The 26,360-nt window shown below is 52.6% G+C and overlaps 1 protein-coding gene across 1 annotated transcript in view; it reads right to left on the bottom strand.

The window, feature by feature from the left end:
- The window catches only part of MTCL2 (microtubule crosslinking factor 2), a 78,733-nt gene that overhangs the window by 43,158 nt on the left and 9,215 nt on the right, over positions 1–26,360 (bottom strand). Inside the window, exons 2-3 of the mRNA XM_084775633.1 lie at positions 13,344–13,568; positions 6,329–6,487 (exon numbers count right to left, since the gene is read on the bottom strand). Of these exons, the coding sequence (XP_084631759.1) occupies positions 6,329–6,487; positions 13,344–13,568 (384 nt within the window). The remainder of the gene's footprint in view (positions 1–6,328; positions 6,488–13,343; positions 13,569–26,360) is intronic.

Below are 26,360 nucleotides of genomic sequence, written 5' to 3'. Positions count from 1 at the left end.
TGGGATCATGCCCAACTTTTTATGTGGGTCATGCTTACTCAGCAAGCTCTCTCAGCCCCTGAGCCACTCCAAAGCCAAAAAATAAAAAAAAATAAAAAAATAAAAATACATTTAGACTCAACAGTTTTCGGTGTAGCTGTTCCTTCCACGTGCAGCTGCCAGCTCTGTGAGGAGAGCCCCTGTGTAAGGCAGCAGAGGCTTCTCCAGGCCCATAGCCAGTGCCTGGCTGACATAGTAACCGTAACAGTACATACTGTATTTAGCAAGTGCTGATTCTGTGCTGAGCCCCTTCCAGCCTGTCTCATTTAATTCTCACAAACACCCCCAAGCTGTAGGGACTGGTTTTTCCCTTTTCATAAACAGATCAACTGAGCACACGAGCTGTTGTACCATCTGCCCAACGTTGCCACCAACTCTCAAGGAAACAGCAAAGCCAAGATTCACACCCAGACCTACGTGGCTCCACGACTGGGTGGGCCCTGCAGCACACACACACACCGAGGCCAGAACACACTACACAGCGGTAGAACCAGGCTCAACCCCCAAGGGCTCGGAGGTGCTCTTCCCCTCCGCCAAGGAGGAAATCCAGATGAGAAATCACCGATGTGCATTCTGCCCCTTGACGAGAGAGGAAGAGAGGGCAGCGGCACCCGTCTGGAGTCCGCGCAAGTGTGGGACCCCGAGGGCCCTGGGTTTGCGCGCCATACTTATCTTCCTCTGGTCTCATCCATAGACAGCAATTCTGCTCCTGTGTACACACCCAAGAGAAATCTATACAGGATCATAAACACTTGAACACGCATGTCCATCGCAGCATTATTTATGACATCAGAAAAGAAGAAGCCGCACAAAGATCTGTCTAATATAGGGCACTTCCCCCACACAATGGATCATTACCCAGGCATGAAAAGAAATAAGGCCCCTTCAACATGAATGCTTAAACCCTGAAAGCCTTGTGATAAGTAGCTGCGACATCACCAAAGATAACACATTGCTTGATTCCATCTGAATGCAATCTCCTAAATAAATAGATCAATAGAGGCAGAAACCAGGCCAGCAATTGCCAGGGGCTGGAGGGGGAGGGGTGGAGCACGCGCGACTGCTAACAGGTGTGAGGTTACGCACAAGAGCAACGGGAGTTTTCTGGAGCTCCATCATGCTGGTGACGGCACAGAGTCAGTCTGTGAAACTGAACTGTAAAATGGTGTATTCTGTGATCACTGAATTAAACTATAATTTTTAAATGTCCAAGAAGGACATTTGTATCTACAAAGCAGGGGCAACAGGGGGTGGGGGGTGGGGGTGGCAGGGGGCGGGTTAAACAGCATGAAGGCACATGGGCAAGGCCCGGAGCTGTGCCTGGCACAGACAGGCACACAGACACAGCAGCCACATTAGGACAAGTCACACTCACACTGGCTATCTGCCTGAAGACAAAGGGGATGCTACTGGATGAAGGGGCAGCTGCTGTTAGATTCTTTAGCGGCAGCCCAGCTGGGCTACAGTGCCACCGCAGAGAGCAGTGAGGGCATGCCACCTCCCTTCTGTCTCGCCAAGAGCTGTCTCCATAGCAACAGCATCAGCTCAGGACAGGGGCTCCCATTCCCAGTCGGGTGACAACATCGCCTCAGCAACCTGTCAGGATGGCAAAGGCGGATCCCGAGGATGGGACTGTAGCTCCTGCAGAAGAATTGCTAAGGGACCCTTGTCTCCATAGTAACCATGTCAGGAAGAAGAGGGAGGAGGAGAGGGCAAACAGCAAATAAACAGGATCTGGGGCCAGCTCGACACATCAGGAGGTTACAACAGGCTTCAGGCATCTGTTTCCCAGGAAAGAGAATCGATTTCTTTAGCGCATACTCTCTGTCAGGGTCCATTCTGGGCTTATTACATTAAAAACCTAAAATTTAAGCAAGGTGTGGTAGTGCACATTTTTAGTCCCAGCAATCGGGAGGCAGAGGCAAGTGGATCTCTATGAGTTCAAGGCCAGCCTGGTCTACAAAGCAAGTCTAGGGCAGCTAAGACAACATAGAGAAACCCTGTATTAAAACACACACAAAAACAAAACCTAAAATTTACATCTAAAGTTCCATGAGTAGGAATGGTGGTGACAACTCAGTGTGTAAAGGCACCTGCCACCAACCCTGGGGACCTAAGTTTGATACCTGAGATCCATGGTACAGAGGAAGGGAACCAAGTTGTCCTCTGACCTCCACATGCCTGCTGTGAGGGCAGGGCAGACACAGACATAAGTTACACAGAGACAGACAGACAGACAGACAGACAGACACACAGACACACAGACACACAGATCAAATTAAAATTTTTAATTGTAGTAAAAAATTTAATCTTTTATTTAATGCCTAAGTATATTCATGTTTTGTTTTGTGTTTAAAGACAGAGTCACCAGGCATGGTGGCGCACACCCTTAATCCCAGCATTTGAGGAGGCAGAGGCAGGCAGATCTCTGTGAGTTCGAGGCCAGCCTGGTCTACAAAGAGAGTCCAGGACAGCCAGGGCTACACAAAGAAACCCTGTCTTGAAAAGCCAAAGAAAGAAAATAAAAGGAAGGAAGGAAGGAAGGAAGGAGGGAGGGAAGGAGGACAGGGTCTTGCTCTGGTACCCAGGCTAGCTTTTCGATGTCTACGCTTACATTATCTTCCTCTCAGGCTTCCCTATAGAAACCCCCACTGCATTTAGTTTAAGTACTTTCTTTCTTTTTTTTTTTTTTTAAGATTTATTTATTATTTATATAGTACTCACACCAGAAGAGGGCCCAGATCTCACTATAGATGGTTATAAGCCACCATGTGGTTGCTGGGAATTGAACTCAGGACCTCTGGAAGAACAGACAGTGTTCTTAACCTCTGAGCCATCTCTCCAGGCCGTAAGTACTTTCTTTTGATGCACTGTCTCATGCATCCCAGGCTTTCCTCACCTTTACAATGTAGCCAAGGATGGCCCGAGCCTCTAATCCCCATGTCTCTATCTCCTAGGTGCTAAGGCTATACATGTGTGGAACCACGCCCATTTTATTTGGCACTGTGTGTTGAATCCAGAATTTCATTCTTCCCAGGCAAGCACTGTATCAACCGAGCTACATTCCCAGTCCGTTTTTTATTTTATTCTTTCGTTTTTGAGATAGTTTTACTTGTAGCCCAGGCTGGCCTGGAATCCCAGAGCCAGCTGGCTCTGCCTCTCAACTCCTGGGACTGCACACTCTTCTTATTTAACCCCTGGGGGCCTGGGGAGATGGCTCCGCAGTTGAGAAGCCGTTCTTGCAGAAGACTAACTCGATTCCCAGCAGCCCACAAGCGTCTACAGCTCAAGTTCCAGGGACCCCAATGCCATCTTCTGGCCTCTGTAGGCACCAGGACACACATGGAACAGACAGACAAGCACACACACATGCACACACACACACAAACATATCCATCCATACACACACATACAGAAAGATAGGAAAGCAAAACCAAGCCTAACTTGGGCAGGTGGCCCGGCTCTATAGCTTGAGAGTCCACCCTACCCTGGTACGTTTGAGATCTCACACAATAGCTAGTAAGAGTTTTCTATATGCACAGTTCCGTAACTCTCTTTTTGGCTGCAGTGGGCCTCAAATCTGTGTCTACTGTATGTCAGGCTAGTGTTACACGACGGGGCAGCATTCCCGGAGCCTTACTGACTTCTACTTCAAGACAGGGTCCTACTAAATCGCCTCAGCTGGCCTTAAACTTACTCTGCAGTTCAGGCAGGCCTAGAATGTTCCATCCTCCCCTTCGGCTTTCCAGGTAGCTGGGATAACAGGCCTGGCCACCAGGCCTAGCTTCATAATTCCCTTCCCCAGTTTACAACATACCTTGGAGCCGGGCGTGGTGGCACACTCCTTTAATCCCAGCACTCAGGAGGCAGAGGCAGGTGGATCGCTGTGGGTTCGAGGCCAGCCTGGTCTACAAAGCGGGTCCAGGACAGCCAAGCCTACACAGAGAGACCCTGTCTCGAAAAACTAAAAAAAAAAAAAAAAAAAACAACCAAAAAACAAAAACAAAACAACAACAACAAAAAAACCATACCTTGGAGACCTTCTCATGCCAGCACACATTTTTCTCCTTTTTAACATGTGGTAAAGGTTTAAACATTCTATTTTATAATGGTAAAATATATTTAGCATAAAAGTTACATTTTTTAACCTTTATTTTTTGTTCTTCTGGTGCTAGAGATTGAACCCAGGCCTTTTTTGTTGTTGTTGTTGTGTTTTGGGTTTTTGTTTTGTTTTGTTTTGGGGTTTTTTTGTTTGTTTTTTGAGACAGGGTCTTATATACCCCAGGGTGGCCTCAAACTCACTTTGCAGCTGACAATGACCTGAACTCCTGAGCCCCTGGCTTTTGCCTCCCACGTGTGGGGACTGTGGGTAGCAACAGCACACCCTGAGCTTCACTCTACTCACTGTGCGTGACCACAGGCACAATCTGCCCCCCCCCCAACCCCTTTCATCAGGGCCGCAAACGGAAACTCTGCCCCCATTAAACTGCAAGCCTTGGTCCCACTCCCTTAGCCCCGGTACCTCTACTCCCTGTCTTATGAACCTTACTACTCTAGGCATCTCAGACAAATGGAACTTTACAACACTGACCCTCGCTCGCCGTGTGGCTTGTTTCACTTGGCATGATGTTTTCAAGGCCCACCCATGCTACGGTGTGTATCAGCGCTTCAATCCTTTGGGGCAAACAACCGTTCCATTATACAGGCACACACCTGGCTACACGCACACACCTGGCTGTGTGCATCCATCCACCCACCACGCAACATTTGGGTTGCTTCAGTCACTGGGCTACTGAATATGTGAACACCTCTGCTATGAACACAGAGGTACAAGCCTCTCTGAGTCCCTGCACTGGGAGAACTGAAATTTCTGGGTGATGCAGTCACTCTGTCCTTATGGGTTTGAGAGGTGGTCACATGACCTTACTCTTTCTAACTTCTTCACCGTACTCCACAGTCACTCAAAAGGTTTTGTTTCTTATTCTTCGTTTTGTTTTGTTTTCTTTCTTCTTTTTTTAGCCCTAGGGCTTGAACCCAGGGCCTCCCATGTGCCAAGCACACATGTTCTACCCCTGGCTGCCATTTCCTGGCCCTCTAAGCCACACAAACTTCTTCGTGGTCTGAAACAGTCTCGTAAGCTGGTACTATCTGCACCCTGACATCATGGAGGAAGAAATTGAGATTTGAGAAGGGAAGTGACTTCAGCCACGTCTCTGCTGAGGAAAGACTGGGGGCAAACTCAACAGGCTGCAGCTGAGAACCTCAGTTTCCCCAGGTGTGAAACAAAAGCCACAAGATCATGTGTAGGTGGCACTCGGTTCTGCAGGTAGCCCACCCAGCTCCACAGCCTGCTGCCCTCCACAGCAGCCCCCAGGGCAGAACCTCCCCTCTCCACCCTGTGGGGCACTGGCACAGAGCCCCGACGTGCCTGGTGGGAGGTGACCGCTCTGCCCTGCAGACTGTAGACGCCGGCATGCTGGCCCATTTGGGAGGCAGGCAGGTACCGCAGAAGAATATACAGCCTGGGATGCCTCAGGAGCAGCCAACCAGCTGAGGGCCAGCTGTGCCTCTGGGGCCAGAAGCTACCTAGTGTTTGGGCTACTGACCCCCCCTGGAATCAGGAGGTATCCAGGCTTTAAGCATCACCTGGATTGATGGCTTTCCACTGGCATTCTGTGAAGTCCCCTGCAGCCTGCATGACCTTGAGAGCCTGCCTCACTCTCCTGGAAGGAAGCTGCTTGCTCGGCCATGAAATGATCACAGCTTTGTTGGGCCTTTGCAAAGATTTCTGAGACAAACTGTCCTTATGTGAGCCTAACACTCAGCTGGGGAAGGGTACAGCAGGCGGACGGGCTGACATCAACCAAGAACAGGGACACGTGGTCTGGAAGTCACATCCAGGGACCAGGGTGGGAGACCCAGGCCTAGCATCCTTGTCAAACAGAGCAGCCGCAGCACACTTGTCCCTGCAGCATCTCCACAATTCAGTGGCTCTGTCCATGACCAGGGAACAACTGCTCAGCCTTAGTGACGAATGAACCGAGGCACAGAGGGGGCCAGGCCCACGCTAGGCCCTAGCGAACATACCCTCAGCTGATCCCAGAGAGAGTAACCAGTGTCTCTCACTCGCCACTCTATCCTGAAAGTCCAGTGTGGAGTACAGACTAGGCGCTCAGCCAAGACGGGCTGGAAGGATGACTGCGTAAACGCCGCCGCCTCCAGGGAGCCGCGAGGGTACCCTCCCCCCCCCCCCCCCCCCCCCGGGCTCCACTTGGGCTGCAGCCCTCACCTCTCTGGGACGATCCAGCTCCGTCTGCAGCACCTGCTTGGCCAGCTCTGTCTCAATGAGCCTCTGCCGGAGACCCTCGTTCTCTTCCTCCAGCCTCATCCGTTTCTTCTCCACCACTTCCAGCTCCTTGTGAAGCCGCATGGAGATGTCCTTAGAGACCTGAGAGGCGTTGTGGGGGAGAGAGAGGGCAGGTTCAAGCACGGAGAAGGACACACCTCGAGTCCCGGTGGCTGCCCATCCCACCTCAGTCGGGAGTCGCCTCTTCAACCTTCACTCAGCAGACAAGGAAACTGAGGCACAAGAAGGGTCCTAAGATTCACCAAGAGCCATGAATCTAGGGATTGACAGATGTGAACCCAAACCCGGGTACTCCAGCAACAGGTATGCTGCCCCCCAAAAGCTGTGATGATATTATCCTCTTAATATATATATATATTTAATGTATACAATGCTCTATCTGCATGTACAACCTGCATGACAGAAGAGAGCCATCAGACCTCATTATAGATGGTTGTAAACCACCATGTGGGTCCCAGGAATTGAACTCAGGACCTTTGGAAGAGCAGATAGTGCTCTTAACCACTGAGCCATCTCTCCAGCCCTCTTGTCCTGTTCTTAAAGGTGCCTTTATATTCAGCCAGGGCCGTGTGCATAGTGCTGGAGACGGAACCCAGCCTTGCTTCTCTCTGGCAATAGTTCTACCACTAAGTTATACTCCCAGGCCTGTCGTCACAAGAGCCTGAGAGGGAAGAGAGCTGCCTTGGAAGCCCAGCAATGAAAATGGGCTGCGTGCGGTCCACAGCAACTCATTTCCTGGCCCCGAGCCTCAGCGCTCTCGGCTGGGCACGGCAGTGGCAGGACAATCTCAGCTGACAGCAGCATCACACCAGCTATTGCGCACAAAGCCTTCACCCGGCACCTGCCACAGTGAGTGTCTGGTGACTCGTGGCTGCTGCTCCCGGGAGCCGAAGACCAGAGACACGCATGACTTCCCAGAGGTCACGGTAACCCTGAGGCCTGTTCTGGGATATAGAACATGTTGGAATGACAAAGGCTAGGCATGTGTCCAACGCATCCCTTAGATGCAGCTAACAGAGCAGCCGTCTCTAGTCCCAGGTCCAGGCTCTGCAGGAAAACCACCTCAAACCCCCAGAGCATCCCTTTTGTCCTGCCCCCGCAACTGGGTGTAGGAAGGCAGGGCAGGGGGCTAAGGTGGGGTGAAGGAAGCCCTCCTGTGCTGCCATCCCCAGGTAGGCTGGGTCCTGCAAACATCTACTGGATGCTAGGCTCATAAGTTTCATCCCAGTCCTGCCCTCACTTTACTGAAGCTCAGGGTCACACACAGTGAGCATGGCTGGGCTAGCCTGGGACTCCCTGGGGTTTGGAGGATCCAGCATAGCCAGCGTCCCCCAGGAGTCTGAAGGCCTTGCCAGTGAGACCTGTGTGGCACAGATAGCCCAGCACCCAGGCCTGCCAATGTCGGAAATGACCATGTGCCGCCTCCCTCTGGAAGGGAAGAGGCCCTCCCTGGCTCTGCCCTCTGCCTGGGCCCATACCCAACTCAGCACAGACCCCTTTGGCAGTGTGCAGGGAAGGCCAGGAAAAACAACACTGGAGAGGAAACTGGGCACAGCTCTCCTCCCTCCTCTGCTGGCTACCCCGCCCCCCAGCCTGATGCTGTCTGGGGATGCCAGACAGAGGTCCACCAGCCTCCCCTGCAGCCACTCTGGGTCACCCACAAGTAGGTAGGGAATCCTTCAATTAAACAAACAAACAAACAAACAAACAAACAAACAAACTTTTGCAGACAAGAAAACTAGATTCGGCAGGCAGTGGTAGCACACGCCTTTAATCCCAGCACTCGGGAGGCAGAGGCAGGCGGATCATTGTGAGTTCTAGGCTAGCCTGGTCTACAAAGTGAGTCCAGGACAGCCAAGACTACACAGAGAAACCCTGTCTCAAAAAACCAAAAAAAGGAAAAGAAAAGAAAACTAGATTCAAACACTGGTGCCAGAACCCTGGTGTCTGAGTCTGGTCAGCGTTAACGGGGTGGATACACTGCACATGCATGCTGCCGGGGGCAGCAAATGGCATCGTCAGTGCTTGGGTAGTGGCTGGAATCCAGAAGGTGCTCAAAAAATACAAGGCTTCTTATTTACTATTATTTCTAAATAATTCACTCTGTTTAGGGCATCACAGAGGTTGTATTTATTTCACAGTTCCTTGACCTACTTTTGATTGTGTTAAAATATTTAAGAACCACACTGAGCTTTTCACAGGCACAAATTCAAGGAACTCTCCAGAAAAAGATTCTTTTTTTTTTTTTTTTTTTAAGATTGTGCTGGGAACAAACCTTGGACTTGTGTGTGCACTAGGCAAGCACTCTCCCACTCAGCTGCATCTCCTGCCATACAAGAAAAATGCTTTTCTCCCCAGGCTAGCCTTGAGCTTGCTACTAGCCAGGGCTGACCTTGAACTTCTCATCCTCCTGTCTCTGCCTCCCAAGTGCTGGGCATGTGCAACCTTGTAGAGTCTATGCAGTGCTGAAGACCAACCCCAGGGCTCCATGCCCAGTAGGCAAGCACTGCCAGCTGACCTACAGCTACAGCCCCAGCCACAAAAGCATTTTTTAAAATGTGCATTGGGGGCCTGGAGAGATGGCTCAGAGGTTAAGAACACTGCCTGCTAAACCAGAGGTCCTGAATTCAATTCCCAACAACCACATGGTGGCTTACAACCTTCTATAATGAGATCGGGTGCCCTCTTCTGGCCTGCAGATGCACATGCAGGCAGAACACTGTATGCATAATAAATAAATCTTTAAAAAAGTAAAATAAAAAAATAAAATGTGCATTGGTAAACTGGGTGTGGTGGTGCATGCCTGTAATCCCAGCACTCGGGAGGCAGAGGCAAGTGGTTCTCTGTGAGTCTGAGGCCAGCCTGTGGTCTACAAAGTGAGTCCAGGCCAGCCAAGGCTACACAGAGAAAGCCTGTTTAAAAAAAAAAATCTAAATGTGCATTGGTGTTTTGCCTGCATGTATGTCTGTGTGAGGGCACTGGATCCCCTGGAACTGTTATAGACAGTTGTGAGCTGCCATGTGGGCGTTGGGGCTTGAACCCAGGTCCTCTGGAAGAGCAGGGTGTCCTTAACCACTGTGCCATCTCTCCAGCCCCTTGAGGTTTCTTTCTTTTTTTCTTTTTTCTTTTTCTTTTCTTTTTTTTTTTTGGTTTTTCCAAGACAGGGTTTCTCTGTGTAGCCTTGGTTGTCCTGGACTTGCTTTGTAGACCAGGCTGGCCTTGAACTCACAGAGATCCACCTGCCTCTGCCTCCCCGAGTGCTGGGATTACAGGTGTGTGCCACCGTGCCCGGACACAAAAGCATTTTTAATGCATTGCCATGGTGACTGCTTTGTCTCTTTACATTGGTTCTTGTCTACCTTGGCCCAGGCTTGTGGCTGTAGTTCCCAATTTGGGACTATTAGGTCACCCAGGAAGCCCTGTCCTCACTGACATTCTATCCATCCATCCATTCATTTCTTCATTCACTCATCTTGCCTTGGCACTGGGCGGGGGTGGGGGTGGGGGGATGAGGTCCGGGTCGGGGGTGGGGTGGGGGTGGGGCGGGGGTGGGGGCGGGGGCGGGGATGGGGTCAGGGGTGGGGGCGGGGGTGGGGCGGGGGTGGGGTCGGAGGTGGGGATGGAGTCAGGGGTGGGGGCGGGGGTGGGGGTGGGGCGGGGTCGGAGGTGGGGATGGGGGTGGGGGTGGGGGGTGGACCACAGAGTCCAAGGCCGTGTCTATCTAGATTCATTCGCATCTGTGTCCCAAAAGCAGCTCAGGGCCCAGCACACACTAAATGCCTAATAACTGCTTGTTGGATGAACAAACAAATCAGGGCCCAGCACACAAAAAGGGAGAAGATGAAGTGGCCGGTTGAATGTTCCCTAGCAGGGCAGAGGACACTCCTGCCCCACTATCCAAAGAGACCCAAGAGGGTCTTCTCCCAGGCATGCTTCCATTGGGGTAGGAGGTGCCCTGTCTCCACCAGGGCCCCCACCTGGGAAACCCATCTGGTCCCTCCTACTCCATGGTTCCCCTGACCCCATCTCCTCCCCAGTCCAAGGACACACGGTAAGAAAGCTCGCCTCTCCTGGGAAGCTGCAGAATTCCTGACAGACGAGCCCGCAAGCTCAGAACTGTGCCCTGCCTTGCAGCCTCCATGAGGGTCAGGGAGCAAAGAACAGCACTGCTACCAGACTGGACATTAGCAACTAGGGACTGACCCTGCTTCCTTTCCCAGATTACCAATGTCCCCAGGGCCCTGGACCCTTGGTTACAGAATCAGTCATCTCCGACACAGGCTATTACCATACACTTTTCTCACCCTCGGGCCATATTTTATTAGCACTCTGAATGCCAGAAAGGAAAGGGCAGTTGCCCAAGGTCACATGACTAGGAAGGTACCAAGCATGGGTCAACTCTAAAGATGATGCTATAGGGGGCAAGCTACAAACAATGGACTGTCAAAGTCCCAACATGGCTTACTACATCCAAAGAGCCTGAAGGGCCCCATGTGCTTGTCTCATTGAGCCCCACAGGTACACCCCAAAGGAGGAGGCAGAGAGACCAAGAGAGGGGAGGCAGCTGCAGCATCAGGACACAGGGCAAATGCCTGATGCACAAATAAATGCGCTCAGCCATGAGGTCACTGTTTACAGTGCCGCCCCGGGTCCCTGCCAAGGGTCAGCAGCCGCGGATGGGTCCCAGATCCTGGGTACATCAGCCTCTGGGCTCTGTGCCTCGGATTACAGTATGTCCCCAAGAGAGATAGATGGGAACTCCCAGCAGCACCCCAAGACCAGGAAGCATCCTGACCCGAACCCTCTCAAAGAGAAAAAAAAAATCACATGATGGGAGTGTCGCCCCATTTGACACAGAAGGAAAAGGAGGCTCTGAGAAGAAATGACGCAGGTCACCCACGACACAGAGCATCCTTATCTAAGGATGAGGTACATCCTTAAAAGCAGAGGGATTGCAGAGTGTCCCCCCCCCCCAGGCATGACTCCCCGCCCCCCATCATGTGTTCAGTTGCCTGGGGCCACACCTATCACACGGGACTCTTTAGTAACTTCATTTTATATTCATAAAAGTCTCTATATGGAACTAAACTTATCTCCATGTCCCACGGGGGTGGGGGGTTGGGGGGGGGCGGTAAATAGCATCAGAGACGTGAAGCAGCCTTCCCATGCCCACACAGCCACAAAGTGGCAGCACCATCCTCATGCTAGGCAGTGTCCTGCTGAGGAGATCGTGTGAACTGTGCGGACCAGCAAAAAGTCAAAGAGCCTGGGGGGAGGGAGGCTGGAATCTCACAGGCGCCCAATAAAACCACTGGAGCTCTAAAGTCCTGCCGGCTGAGGCCGCTGAGCAAGAAGAAACCCTAGGCATACCCTTTCCAACCCCTCTCCACCTGGTTCCCTCAGCCTGCCTAGGGGAAGCCAGGGAAGTCAGCATTCTGAGGACCTCCATACTTGACACCAACATTCCCAGCCCACGGGGCGAAGGGTGAGGGGAGAGCTGTGGCCAGCTCAGGCGGACCCAATGCATGAGCTCAGCGGCCGCGGCTGCAGTGGGGGGGGGGGGGGGGGAGGCACGAAGATGCTGATTGGCTAGTTCAAATCCCAACAGAAGGGGCCCTACTCCTGAGGGCTGAGCCCCACCCCTCACCCCACGGCAGCTGCTCTGGCCACGCCCACCAGCCTCCTCCCCCCGTCCCCCCCGCCCCCCCGCCCCCCCCCCCGCCTTTTCCTTCATCTCCATCTGTTTAACTAGGGGCCCTCAAAGACCCGAGCCCAAAGGCAGATTCGCCCGAGCTTCTCCGTTCTCTTTCCTTGCTCTTCTTGCTCTGTTTCCTACCAATGAGGGAACTGGAGCGTTATTTTTATCGTAGTATTTTGTTGTTTTGTTTTGTTTAAATAACAGGATCTTGCTGAGCAGCCAAGAAAACTGGTCCCACACAGGTAGCCAGGTCTGATGGAGCCGCAGCCTTCCTAAGTCAACACTGGCTTGCAGGACTGGATTCTTGCACGTGGATGGCTCAGCACCTGCCTGCCCTCAGGGGCCCCTTGGGAATCCTAGACCGTGCCTGGTTTGTGCCCTCTTCTCTCTTGGGCCTCAGTGCAAGAGGTCACCTGCGGAACTCCTAGGCTCCTTCCCTGTCCTGTCACAGTACCTCTCTGCTCACATAGGGCTGAGTTCTGAGAGCAGATGGCTGCCTCAGGGTCCCCACGTTTCCGATCCCCCCCACCTGTCTGAGAGAGGCCACCATGCTTGCTCCTGAGGCAGAGGAGCAGCAGGGTCCAGCGGTGAGGTCTGGGAGGTGGGTGAGCCTGACTTCTGCCACCCACACAGGAGAGCCCTTCACCCCAAAAGCCTCGTCCGTCCGTTAAGCACCAGCACTCTCATCCGGAAAACTGACGCGATGCTTATAATAGCTGGTCACTGTCAGCCCCTCTGGTGTCTTAGCTGGCGCTTCAATAGCCTGGACTGGATGTTCTTACACCCCATTTTCCAGATGAAGAAATTGAAACATAGGTGACTTGCTCAAAAATCACAAAACCCAGGCATACTGGAGCCCAGCTGTGAGCCAGTGGCGGGTCCTTCCATCTCTCAGCAGCATAAGAAAGCTGTGGAACCGAGCAGCTAGGGGCTACTCAGAGGCCAAAGCCATGCATGAAGCAGCCACCCAAGAAACAGCCTGGGGCCGGGGGGGGGCAGGGGGGGGGCTCTTGTCATTTCATTTTGGGATCTCCCATTTGGAGGACCTGCTGATCCACCAGGGGTCCCCACTTCTCAGATGAGAGAAACCGAGGCCCAGAGAGGCAGGAGGATAAACTTGCTCAAGGCAAGCAGTAAGCCACAGGGCTAGCCTGGATCCCCAATTGGGGAGGGGGGGGGTTATGATCTAACCACCCAACAAGATGACCTATAAAGGTTAGCGGAGACCCCAGAACTGACCTTGACGTCCTGCTCCAGACCACGGATGAGTTCGTCATCTACCTGGCCCGTCTGGGCAGCTCGGAGGCTGCGGCGCTCAGCTTTACGCAGTCGGTACTGCAGGATGCGACAGGTCTTGCTGGCTTGGTCCAGCTGCTGCCGCAGCTCCTGCAGCTGGTACACGTCTTCCTCCATGTAGACATCCCGCATCTCCAGCATCTCAGCCCGAAGCTCCTCGATCTCGTCCTGCAGGGAAAAAAAAGAAAAGAAAAAGAAAAAGAAAGAAATGGTCAGCTCCCCAGATCCCATGGCAGTGGCCAGGGTGCCTGAGTGCCGGCCACACCTGGCAAGCAGACCTAAGGGCCCCCTGGGGGTTACAGGCTGAATGACAACACCCAAAGATAGCCACAGCTGAACTCCCAGGACTGTCAATAGATGCCTTCCATGGCGAAGGGGGCTTTAGCAGATGAGACGAAGATAAAAGACGCTGGACAGGAGCATTATCCTGGACTACCTGGGTGGGCCGTGAGAGGGAGGCTAGTGGGAGCGAGCAATGGGAGGAGGGCATAGAGGGGGGACAGACAGGCTCGGCAGGTGGAGAAAGGCCACCAGGCGAGGAATGCAGGCAGCCTCCACAAGCATGACACTCCCACGAAGGGGGAATGCCAAGGAGAGGACTCTGTCCTACAGTCCTCGTCAGACATGCACCCCGCCAGGACTTGAGTTTCAGACTGCAGACCTGGAAGATAAGCTACAGTTACCCCAATCCTAAACGCCGCCCCCCGCCCCAAGTCACTTGCTATATACACTTCCTCATGGCTCTACTGGGAAGTGGTGGCCATTTTTAGGAGATGAGGGCACCACATCACTGGAGGGCGCCCTTGAAGGGCTATCAGTACCCTGTCCCCTCCCTCCTCGCTCCCTGGACCCCAGGCACTCTTCCCCCCCCCCATGACGTCAGCTCTGTGTCACAGCAGGCGCAAAATGACCTCGAACCGAGGCCCCCAAAAGCACGAGGCAAAATACAAAAGGCAACTTTCCTCCTCGTTGGTTGTCTCTGGTGTTCTATCACAGTGATGGCAGAGAGCGAACGTGTTACACAAGCAATGGGAAACACACACCAGGGACGCGCTCAACAAACACAGCTGCCAATGCGCTGCACACAGAACCAGGGAAGGATGTTGGTGAACAGCCTCGGCTGCACCTTCTTCCCCAAGCCTCGTTTGGAAAAGACAGCAAGCGAAAAAACAAATTCAGATACTATTAAGTGTGGTGGAGGCAAAAAGGAAAAAAAAAAAAAACCAAACAACTAATGATGCAGCAATGTGAGAAACATGGCAGTGAGAGGGGAGGTGCTGTGTTAGGGGACATGAGATCAAGGAGGCCATCTCTAAAGAAGGGACATTTAAGCCAAGGCGAGAAGCAACATCCAGAAGAGCTCTGGGAAGAGGAAACAGCGAGCAAAGGCTCAGAGGTAGGAAAGAACCCAATGCATCAAGATACACCAAGAGGCAGTGGTGGCACACGCCTTTAATCCCAGGACTTGGGAGGCAGAGGCAGGTGGATCACTGTGAGTTCGAGGCCAGCCTGGTCTACACAGTAAGTTCCAGGACAGTCAGGGTTACATCTCCGGGAGATGGGGGGTAGGGGGGAATACACCAAGGGGAGAGGTAATTTGTGTAAAAGTGCTGGCCACCAAGCCTAGTGGCCTGAGTTGGATCCCTCTGTCCCGCTGCCCTCTGACCTCCTCATGTGTTCTGTGGCACACACATATCCACATAAATATAATTTTAAAATTATTTTTGTTGCAGGGTGGCGGTGGCACCCACCTTTAATCCCAGCACTTGGGAAGCAGAGGCAGGTGGATCTCTGAGTTCAAGGCCAGCCTGGTCCACAGAGTGAATTTCAGGACACCCGAGGCTACAGAAAGAAACCTTGTCTCACACACATACAAAGTTGTCTAATCAAAATTATATTTGTTTAATAATGGTGCACATCTTTCATCCAGCACTTGAAAAGAGGCAGGATCTCAGTGAGTTTCAGGCCAGCCAAGGCTGAAAAAAATTTTTATTTTGTTTGCTTTTAGTTAAAAGAGCAAAAGTCAGGCCTGGGGGATATGAAATTAGAAAGATCATGATGTCAAAGCGAGCCTCAGCTATGTGGGAACCCAAACAAAGAAAACCAACAACCAAACCAAAACAACCAAGGCTGGGAAATAGAGGGGTCAGCCATACAGGGCCTGGAAGGCCTTGCTTGAGTTTAAGTGGAAGGTCTTAGAGGTGACCTCACTCAGGAAGGCCAGTTGCTGCCACCTCTGTCACAGCTCCCATCAGCCCCACCCCCCACCCCCACTTTCCTCAGCTCACCTAAAACTCTACTTAACAGGCTCCCAGTGAGGAGCCTGAAGGTCGCCCTACCTGCCCCTATACCCAGCACCTATTTAGTTAGCTTCCTGCAGACTCCCAACCAGTAGTAACTGGATAAATCAAAGCATGCCTGATTGGGGCTGGAGAGATGGCTCAGAGGTTAAGAGCACCGACTGCTCTTCCAAAGGTAATGAGTTCAATTCTCAGCAACAACATGGTGGCTCACAACCATCTATAATGAGATCTGGTGTCCTATTCTGGCTTGCAGGCAGGATATTGTATACATAATAAATAAGGAAATTGTTTTTTAAAAAAGCATGCCCGATGAAGAAAGAACAAGACTCCTCGCTGCGAAGGCTGGCAAGTGACTACCAGACAGTTCACTGAGGGGCATGGGTACGCCTCCCAGAAAAAAACACATAATTATGTCTCATAACAAATATGGGAACCGAGTCACAAACATGAATAATACCTACTGTTAGCTTAAACAAGATTGCACAGAGAAGGGAAACTGAGTCATCAGGGATGAGGCCTTGACAAAGGTACTCCCCGCCTTCCCAGGAGAAGCACTCAAGGTTAGTACCCATAGAAGCAGGGAGGCAGCCAGGAACAGCAAGGCCACCTGAAGAGGTGACCAGATCTGGAGGGCTGGAGGCCCCAAAAGAAGATGGAGATGAAGGGGAGGGACGTGGGGGTGGAGTCTCCTCTGCTCCCCACACCAGGGACCTGCATGGTCTGGAAAAGGGGGCATAGAGGCCTTTCCTCACACGGGACCAGCACAGGCTGTGTCCAGACTGCAGTGTGTGCAGATTGTGGCCTGGCCACTGTGGCTCCCTGTGGGGAGTGGAGGAGGTGGCCTTCTGGATTGATGGAGCCATGTTATTCAGGCCATGCCACACCCCAGGGGTCCTCACATCCATATGCCTGAAAGGAAGATGGAAATGACAAATTAGAGGCTCCAACGCCCCCACGTATGTGCTGTTCCCCTCTACTGCCAAATAATCCCTGTATCACTACTTGCCATGACAGACTGTGTCCTAAGGGTGTATTCACCAGCAACCCCAAAGTGAGTGACACCCTATCCCAAGGTACACGGAGTCACCACCCCACACACCATGCCAAATGGGCAGACCAGAAGTGGAAAGGGAGGAAGTGGGCCAGTCAGCCAGCACACCAGTGAGAGAAATGGGGAAGTGAGGAGCCCAGGCACCAGTTCAGCTGACAGAGAAGGGAGCAGGAAGGAAGGGGCAGGAAGTGAACACAGACAGCTACATCCATACGGGCCAGGCTGCAGGGGCCCATATTCAAATCCAGCCTTGCCAGCTGTGAGTAGCTCACGCAGTCCCCTTGTTATTCTCAAAGAACACCGTGACTGGAGGACGTGGGGGGTCTAAGTGACTCTCTCGGTCAGAATGAGACAGGAGGAAACACAGGCCACACTCAAGCTCAAGTGGCTGAGACTCAGTAACAGATGGATGGCGCTCAAGTTGCAGTAGTGACATCCCTCCATATTTAGGGTTTTTTTTTAAGTCAATATTTTTTTTCTCCTTTATTAATTTATTCTTGTTACATCTCAATGGTTATCCCATCCCTTGTATCCTCCCATTCTTTCCTCCCTCCCATTTTCCCCTTCATATTTAGTTTTTAAGTAACTGGCTTTTGTGAAAGTAGTACACAGTCAAACAGGAAGTTTTGAAAAATACAAAAGCACTGGTCACAATTTCTCTACCTGGTACTGATCAACAGTGGCCCCCAGGGTAGTATGGCCCGCCGGTAGGGTTTGCCCAACACGTTCAGGGGTGTGGTTCTAGGTCAGTACTCCCCTCAAAATGGGAACGTGTTACAAACCCTCGTTACAAACCCTCGTATTCCTAACCTGACCTACTGAGTCAGAAACTTTGGGGGTCCCCCTGGTGATTCCAAGGCAAGAAATCTCCTTCTCGTTCTCGTCCCCACAGAAGACAAGAGTCCCATTTCACAGTACAAGTTCTAGGCCCTGGGCCTGACACAGGCGTCTAGTGAAGAAATGAGCGGATGACTTGTCTCCTCAGCAGCTGTCTCTCAGGGGAACTGCCTTCACCACAGTGCAGGCTGTTGTGGACACGCCAGCTCTGTATCTGAGAGACTTTGGGGATGGTGGTAAGCGAGGGGGGGGGCGGGGCTGAGGCCTCTGGGGGCTTACCCCAGCTGCGGGCAAAACACCCACCAGCCCCTCCTGGCACGGCCCCATGTGAGGCTTCAGTTGGCAAAGGCAAGCTTGTGGCTCACACGGGCTGGACACTGTAGAGCTTAGGCAGAGACTCTGGGTGTCTGGGCCCGGGGTGGGGGCAGGGAAAGGAGGTGCTGGGCCTGGGGAAAGGCCCCAGGAGCACAGGGCCCTGCTTGACTGCAGATGCTCCTTGTCCACACCCGGCCCAGGGATCTTCCGGGCACCTAGGCCCTTCAGTCAGAGTTTCGCCTTGGGAGGTTCTGGAGTGGCAGGTCCGGCTGGCGAGAGCTGAAACACAGGCCTCCTGGCTTCGTCACAGACAGTCCAGAGGCCCCACAGAGATGCCACCTCTTGAATTCCTCTATAAGACGTCGGGAAAGAGGGGTCAAACTCTCAGAACAAGGCTCTGCAGTGTCCCCTTCCCAACATGGGGCCACTCGGAATCTCCTCCTCTATCTATGGGTGTGAAAGGCTACAATGTGCAGTGCCCACCGTGGAGTCTGGGGAACCCCAGTTCTCAACCCCACAAGCCAAGGGCCACCCTGAAATGAACTGGATCAAGATCCCTAGGCTGTATCAAGCGTAAAGAAGCTAAGGAAAGGCATCGTGCATCCCCTCCGAGCTCTGATTTCAGGCCATCCTCTTTCCCTTGAAGCTTAACCCGACTAAACATCTAAGCCCAGGCTGCAAAGGGGGGGCGGGGTGTGGGAGAAGAAGGGAGAACAAGGTCCAGGGACAACCCCAGCATGGTTGTTCTTTTTCAAAGTTTTTTAGGTTTTTTGTTTGTTTGTTTGTTTTGGTTTTTTGTTTGTTTTTTTGGCTGTGACTGGAAGGCAATGCCCATTGATTAGAGGAAATCTGGAAGGAAGAAATAAAAGTGGGTGGCTCATTCCACGGGCCTCAGGCCCAAGCTTCTGACCCTCGACTCCTCGCCATGGCCTAGTCTGTTCCCTATTTTTTTTTATTTTATTTTTTATTTTTTTATTTTTTGGTTTTTGGTTTTCGGTTTTTCGAGACAGGGTCTCTCTGTGTTAGCCTTGGCTGTCCTGGACTCACTTTGTAGACCAGGCTGGCCTCGAACTCACAGTGATCCGCCCTCCTCTGCCTCCCGAGTGCTGGGATTAAAGGCGTGCGCCACCACGCCCGGCTATCTGTTCCCTATCTATCTTGCACCTGCAGCCAGATACGCTAGGACTAACCGACCGCCTGGCCACAGGGGCTCAGGAAGACAGGCTCATGCCTGCACGCTGACAGCCTGTCCTCTTTCCAAGCCTGTGGGAGGCATTGAAAATGTTCCCATTTTGCAGAGGAGGCATCTGAGGCTCAGAAGTTTCCCAGAGCTGCCCAAACTAGGGAGAGGTGAAGCTGGATTCCACACAAGGCAAGTGGCCCTAGGCCAGGGCATGCTAACTGCATTCTTCCAGCTTTACTCAGGCCATTCGCTATGCTCTATTGGCCTTTACCAGGCTAACTCCCAACTCTTTCCACAATATCCCTCCCTCCTTCCCTAATCTGACTCTGAACGGCAGGCTCCAATGTAAGGCTGTGTTAGTTTTCCCTCACCTTTCTTCCTCTGTCTGAGGAAAGGCAAGGCAGGGCAAGGCTGGCTCTGACCCATGCCTGGTCCCCAAGGGCAGGTATGAACCAAAGAGTAAGGCTATTGGCCTCCCTGGTCTCTTTCTATAGCCTGGAGCCTTCTGTCCCTTTTCCCACAGATCTAACGCTGTGTGAAAGGAGAGACAGAGTCCAGGCTTACCCCAGCGCCACCACAGGAGGATGGCAAGGTCTGCCTGCCCAGGGAACTGCCTGCTCCCCACACATTTCCTACATGTCAAGCGCCTCTCTGTCCACACAGTGGTGCGAGATGGCTGCCGGCAGGAAGCAACCTCGCACAGATGGCCAGTTCCTAGGACTCCTGGGAGATTGGCCCGGAAGGGTCTCGAGGTTCAGGACCCAACGTGAACTCACAATGCTACTAATAATAGGCTCACAGAGTGGCACAGGACCCCACGGTTTACACAGACACACTCCTGGTGAATCATCTCGTGAGTCCTTGCAGAAAGCACTGGGTAAGGCAAGCCAGGAGCCCAATCTACAGAGAGCTGTGTGCCTCACAGGGAGGGTGCGCTCTGCCGAGCCTACCTAGATGGGCAAGAGCCCTGGAGACAACGCTTCCCTCAGGACAGCTCCTGTGTCACATCTTCCTCAGTCACGTCTTCACTTTCATTCATCCCTATAAATTAGCATCCCCTGCCATCGAGGACTCGACAACAGAGTGCGATTACAGCAGAAGCATCCAAGAATCGGACACCGAAGAAATCACTAGTATTTTCATATCCTATAATGATTGTTGTGAGCTGGGCGTGGTGGCGCATGCATTTAAGCCCAGCACTCAGGAGGCAGAGGAAGGTGGATCACTGTGAGTTCGAGGCCAGCCTGAACCACAAAGCGAGTCCACGACAGCCAAGGCTAACACAGAGAGACCTTGTCTCCAAAAACAAAACAAACAAAAAGACTGTTTCTAGGTGGTGGTGGTGCACGCCTTTAATCCCAGCACTCAGGAAGCAGAGGCAGGTGGATCGCTGTGAGTTCGAGGCCGGCCTGGTCTACAAAGCGAGTCCAGGACAGCCAAGGCTACATAGAGAAACCCTGTCTCGAAAAACCAAAAAAACAAAACAAAACAAAAACAAAAAAGATTGTTGCAAAAATGACAAAATGCTGTTTCTGCTCATCAGTACCTTGAACTTAGAACCTATCAAAGCAGCATGTGGCTCTATCACAGTTGGACCATACTTTAACAACTGTTTCAATCCAGCTGGCTTCCTTGTATCTGGTGCTTACACTGAAAGACATTATCCTGAGAGTCCCAGCAGAGGCTCAATGGGGTCCATGCACAGAATCCAGTGCCAGAGCCTCTGATCTCTGCAAAGCCTGGGAGGGAGAAACAGCGCTGGGGAGTCAGCTCCATGGACAAAGCGTCTGCTGTACAAGCACAAGGCCGTGAGTTCAAATCCCCAGCACCCGTGAAAGCCAGGCATGGAGAGAGACAGATCCCTGGAACCCTGACTCCAGGTTCAGGGAAAGATTCTGTGACACCCACGCACGTGTCAGATGGCTGACTGAGCGATGAGAACCAGGCGTGGAATGAGTTTGCCGGTTTCCTTCCTTGTACCAGAGTGCAAGCTATGTGCATGATGGATTTGGCCTGTTTGTAGACACACAGCCATTTGTAGACACGCAGCAGGTGGCAGTGGGTAGCCTGACCCCAGAGACAGCCCCACCCCACCCTTAAGAGACAGAGAAGGAGCGAAGGGGACATGAGGTTCCTGAAGACAAGAGGTGGAGATCCTCCACTCTCTCCCACCCAGAGCAGTTTCCACAGCCAGCATGGAAGCCTGGCAACCGCATTTGAGATCCCAGCTAAGCCAAGGTGGGGTCAGAAGCTGAGAGCTGACAGCCTCGCCCAGTGAGAGCCTGTGGACTCTGCACACCCGGGCCTCCTGCTCCGTCCTCAAAACACCGACTACCTCTGGCACATCCCTTTGTTTGAATAATTAGTGGGTGCTACAGTAGGCCTGGTGGCCAGACCAAGGGTGAAATGACCAGGTTTAATGCCTGTCATGGTCACCCTTCATCCCCAGTAAGCTGCCTGCCTGCCTGCCTTCCCTCCCTTGTTTCTCCAGTGAACTCAGACCCTTGCACACATTAGCACTTGCTCTGTATGTACTCCAGCCCCTAAAGAATGATCTTTTATTTTTGCTTTTTGTTTTGAGACAGGGTTTCTCTGTGTAGCCTTCATTGTCCTGGACTCACTCTGTAGAACAAGCTGGCCTGGAACTCACAGAGATCCACTGCCTCTGCCTCCCAAGTGCTAGGATTACAGGCGTGTGCCACTACACCCAGAAAGGGTGGTGGGTTTTTTTTTAATGCTTAAAATGTGAGTAAAACTGCTTAAATGTTCCCCCATTTTAAACCCTCCAATACTTATTAAAACCTGAGGACAGCCTACATGTCTCTTGACTGGCAAACAGCTAAGCTGTGACCCCTTACAACTGCTCCGCATAAGAGAACACCAACAACAGCAGAGGAAGAGGGTTCTGGAAGCTTGTAGGAGCCGGTGCTCAGGCTCTGTGAGGGAAGCTGGCCACAGTAGAGGCCGTGGGATGCCATATATGTAAAATTCTGTACGGGCAAGGTGATAGGACAGAGGACAGACCAATGGGAGTGGGCGGGCTTTGACTACAGAGGACATTTGTGTGAACAGTAAACCCTTCTATATTCTTTTTTTTTTTTCTTTTTTGGTTGCTGAGGATTAAAGCCCAATGTCTCCCACATAATAAATCCAGACTCTGACCCTGAGCTTTACTCCTAGTCTTTAGGTTCAATCTATATACAGTAAAGTGATTTTTTTTTAATGTGGAGCCTATGAGATGGTCCACTGAGTCAAGATCCTTATCACTAAGCTTGACTGACCTCCGCACGCATGCCCGCATCCACACACTAAGAGATAGAAAGGCAGGTAGACAGGCAGGTAGATAGTTTTTAAGAAGAAATAAAAATTTTAACGTATCTAGTTTATAGGCCTTAGTCTATATCTTGACAGGGGGTAATAATTATAGAGACTGCATAATTTTGCCAAAACTTAATTTTAAACTGACAAAACCAAAAACCAAAAACCAAAACAAAGCAAAACAAGCTCTCTTTCATCAGACTCAGAACAAAGCTATCCCAGGAGCACAGAGCGCAGGCTCCACCAGGCCTGACCCCACTCACTTCTCACTTCCACGTTCCTCAGCTACCCCTCACGTGGGCCACACTCCAGCCACCTGAATGTCCCCCAGCAGCAGACATCCCCTGTCCTGTGACAGCTCTCAGCCTGTGGCACCTCCTGCAAAGCCTCGCAGCTTTCTCTTTTCCTCATACTGCCCTTCGCAGGCCTATTTGTGACGTTCATTTTACTCATCTGTCTGCCTGACTGTGGAAGACCCATTTCTGTCACTAGAGAGCCACATATGACAGGGCTGCCTCAGCACACATAGATGGGCCCAAGGAATGCCTCCGAGTGAACAGGCTGAGGGGAAGATCACCGTCTTACTACGCAGCTGCGGCAAACTGCCTTTACACTCTGAGGCTAATGTACAGGGAGGTTTCAATTCCCAGCACAGTGTCACCAGGCCATGGCCATGACAGATTCCAAATCTTACCCAGATGTTTCACTTCCTTCCCAGGTCTCAAGGGCCCAACCGGCCAATGAACAAGCAGACTCAGGAATGGATAGGGAAACTGAGCCTATACATGGGACGGAAACTGCACTCACATCAACCTGCTCTACAAAGCCCCAGGGGCTCTGCCTTGCCCATCTCCTCCCAAACCACTTGGCTACCATCATCCTCCCCTGGGCCAAGGCCCAGGATGCCTATCCATCTGCCATCCTGGCTCTAGGCAACTTGTCACCCTACCTGGCCCTGGCAACCTACCCCGGCTCAAAAAGAGCTGACCAGCAGTGGCCACAGGGACAGTAGGCCAACCCCACCCAAAAGGCCAGAAAAGCCATCTGTTGTCCCTCCTCCTTCTCCCCGGGGCTCTGACAAGGCTCCAGATGAGATCATTACACTTGAACCCCAGGAAGAGGACTGCAGAAAGCTCCACTTCCCTCTCAGCCCGAATGCAAACACTCCAGCGGGGAGGGCGGCGGCCACTGCCGAGGAAGGGAACCCAGAGCGGGCAGTGAGCCAGAGAGGGAGCTCAACTCAGCTTAGCCTCTTCAAGCAGAGGTTTGGGGGAGTCAGGGCCAAGGTTCCTAGAAGGAGGTCACACCCAGCCAGGTATCAGTGGGTCACAAGATCTCAGTGGCCCTGTTCGGCTGGCACTGAGGATGTGTGATCCTGGAGATCCTGGGAGGCAGGTCCCACTTCTCTGGGAGCTGCCTCTCCAACACCATAGAGAGCAGACAGATGGAGCAAGGCAGGCTCATGCCAACAATACGCAGTTTCTCCCTAGATCCCCAGACGGCAAGAAGCCTGAAATTAGAGGGGTCAACAGTCAGGGCTTAGGCTCATTTTAAGGCTCATTTTAAGGCTTAGAAACTGGACAGTCTCTGTAATAGGACAACAAAAGTTAACAACAGCTAGCATTTCCAAGGGTTTGGCATGTGCCAGACACCAGGTGGACACCAGAAACCCTTATCTCTTTCTCAGTGGTGACTGAGATTTTATTCTTACCTTCCCACCGCACAGGGAAGTGAATGGAGGAAGGTTAAGGAAGTCTCCACAGCTAGTGAGGTGGTCTCCAGGCCTGGCATAGGAGGTATGTTCCACCAGGAAGAGCTCCCCTCTGTGTGTGTGTGTGTGTGTATGTGTGTGTGTGTGTGTGTGTGTGTGTGTGTGTGTGTGTGTGTGTGTAAGCTAGGAAGATACCCACAGACTGCCTACTGCCCACCAAGGTCATATCTGTTTTGCCGCTGCACTATTCAAAGCCTAGGGGCAATGCCTCGAGGCCCTGTGAGCTAAGGCCCAGTCAGGGCGCATGACACACTGTCTCTCCTGTCCTGTCCGAGTGCACAGGAAGGAAAGCAACTTTGGATCAGGATTTGTTGACAACATATCCCCCAGCCTCTGGGCTTCAGCCAAGTTTGTAACAGAAGAGAGCAGGGAGTTGAAGATTTAAGCGTCAAAGGAGAGCCACACAAGCCTCGGCCCCTCTTGCCACTTATAGGCAATGTGGCCAGCAAGCTCCTCAGCCTTCCTGGGGCCGCCGTTTAGGCCCGGGTAGAAGGAAGGAGGCCGAACACTCTGGAAGATCCATGCTGCCATGCAGGACACCAGAAGTGGCTGCTGTGAAGCCAGAAATTACTGGTTTAACAGTCCAGTCACTGTGGGAAGAGCGCCTCACCAAGGAGTCCCCACAACGCTCCCGGCTACCCAGCACAGGAAACCTAGCCTGGAACAGTCCCCAGGCGCTGCTCCAAATGAACTCACGGAAAGCGGTGGGGGAAATGGACCGGGTGATACAACGGCAGTGAAGGCATGGGGGAGTCTGCGTGAAGAGGCTGTGGAGTTGTGATTGAAAGGCAGGCCCATGGGAGACTGACCAGGCACAGTCTGGTGCTATTTAACAGTCCAGAGCCCAGCAGGCTCAGGCAGTTGGGGAATCATCACTTTCCGCCCCCCCCCACAAGCCATCTTTATTTTCATCTGTGGCCCAGACAGAAGACTCTACCACTATCAAGGAATGAGGGTGGGTGGGGGCAAGGACTGGTCCTCCACCGGCAAGCAAGCATCACCAGGTTGCAAGTGAGGCACAGGTTTTGGCCATCAGGAGAAGAGTGACTCAGGGGTGAGTGAGCTGCAAGGCGAACTGTGTCTTTAGGTACCCACAATGCAACTGGCTCCACACACCTCCCAGACAGATAGGCACATCCAGAGAGAGGGGTAACCTGCAACCCAGGACCCAGGGCTCTTCATGGGTCAGACCAGAGCCTGCGGTGGCTGAAGGGTAAAGGCTAAGAGCCAGGCTGAGTGATAAACTCCTCAGGTAGGGGCTCCTGTCTTCATGGCAACGGTGCAGGACTTGTTATAGAGCTGAGGTCCCAGGAAAGGAGAGCACAGAGAGCAAAGCGTAGGCCCAGGGTTGCAGCCCAAGCCTGTTCGTCCCTGTCCGTGTCCCCCCCCCCCCCCCCCCCCCCGCTGCTGTCAGTACATTTGCCGGAGACAAGGGAGAGACAGACAATAGCTTCTACCTCCTCGGACTCCTATGCCATCTTGGGGCAGCCAGCAAAGGCAGCCACAGTGCGGGTCCCAAGGAGCCCGCCTTCCTGCACCAGAGGGGTGTGTGCCGACTGCAAATGATGTCATGTGTGGAAGAGAGGGGTTGGCCACAGTCAGGGGACCCTGGCAGCTGGCCAGGCCTTTGCCTCAAATTTAACCAAGCCCTCTTCTGGGGTGTCCATCTGCCACAGAGGCTACCCAGAGCCTGGGGTCCCTCCCATCTTCTGTACACAGGATGGTGATACTCTGCCATGTGCCCCAACTCTTATCTTCCCAAGGATCTGCAAGAAAGGGATTGAAGTCCCACTGTACAGACTGCAAGTCAGAGGCTCCGGGAGGCGGCGCCCACAGGAAGGAAGAGACCAGGTGAGGGCGGCCTCAGACCTGGTTCTAAAGATGGCCTGTGCCTGTGCGACCTCATAGTCTTTCTTGCCTCCTCCCTCACTGACATCCTGAGACAGGGGCAGCTCTGTGTGCCTGGTGCTAGGGGCACATGGCCCCTGCCCTGCTACAACCCAAAGAGGCCACTTCCCGGTCAAGGGTCTACCGCTCTGGCACCTAGTGCCCCTAACCCCGCCCCCTCCACGACTAGCACACCGGACTCAACTCTATTCTCCTTTCCTCCCTCTGGCTCTGTCCCATCCTGACAGGGCCTCACTCTGTAGCACAGGCTAGCCCTGAATGCCTGCCCCAGCCT

This window comes from Acomys minous (assembly GCF_964271855.1).
Source record: "Acomys minous genome assembly, chromosome: 3".
NCBI lineage: Eukaryota > Metazoa > Chordata > Mammalia > Rodentia > Muridae > Acomys > Acomys minous.
Note: the sequence above shows the minus strand (reverse complement) of the source record. Positions and strands in the feature narration are given on the sequence as shown.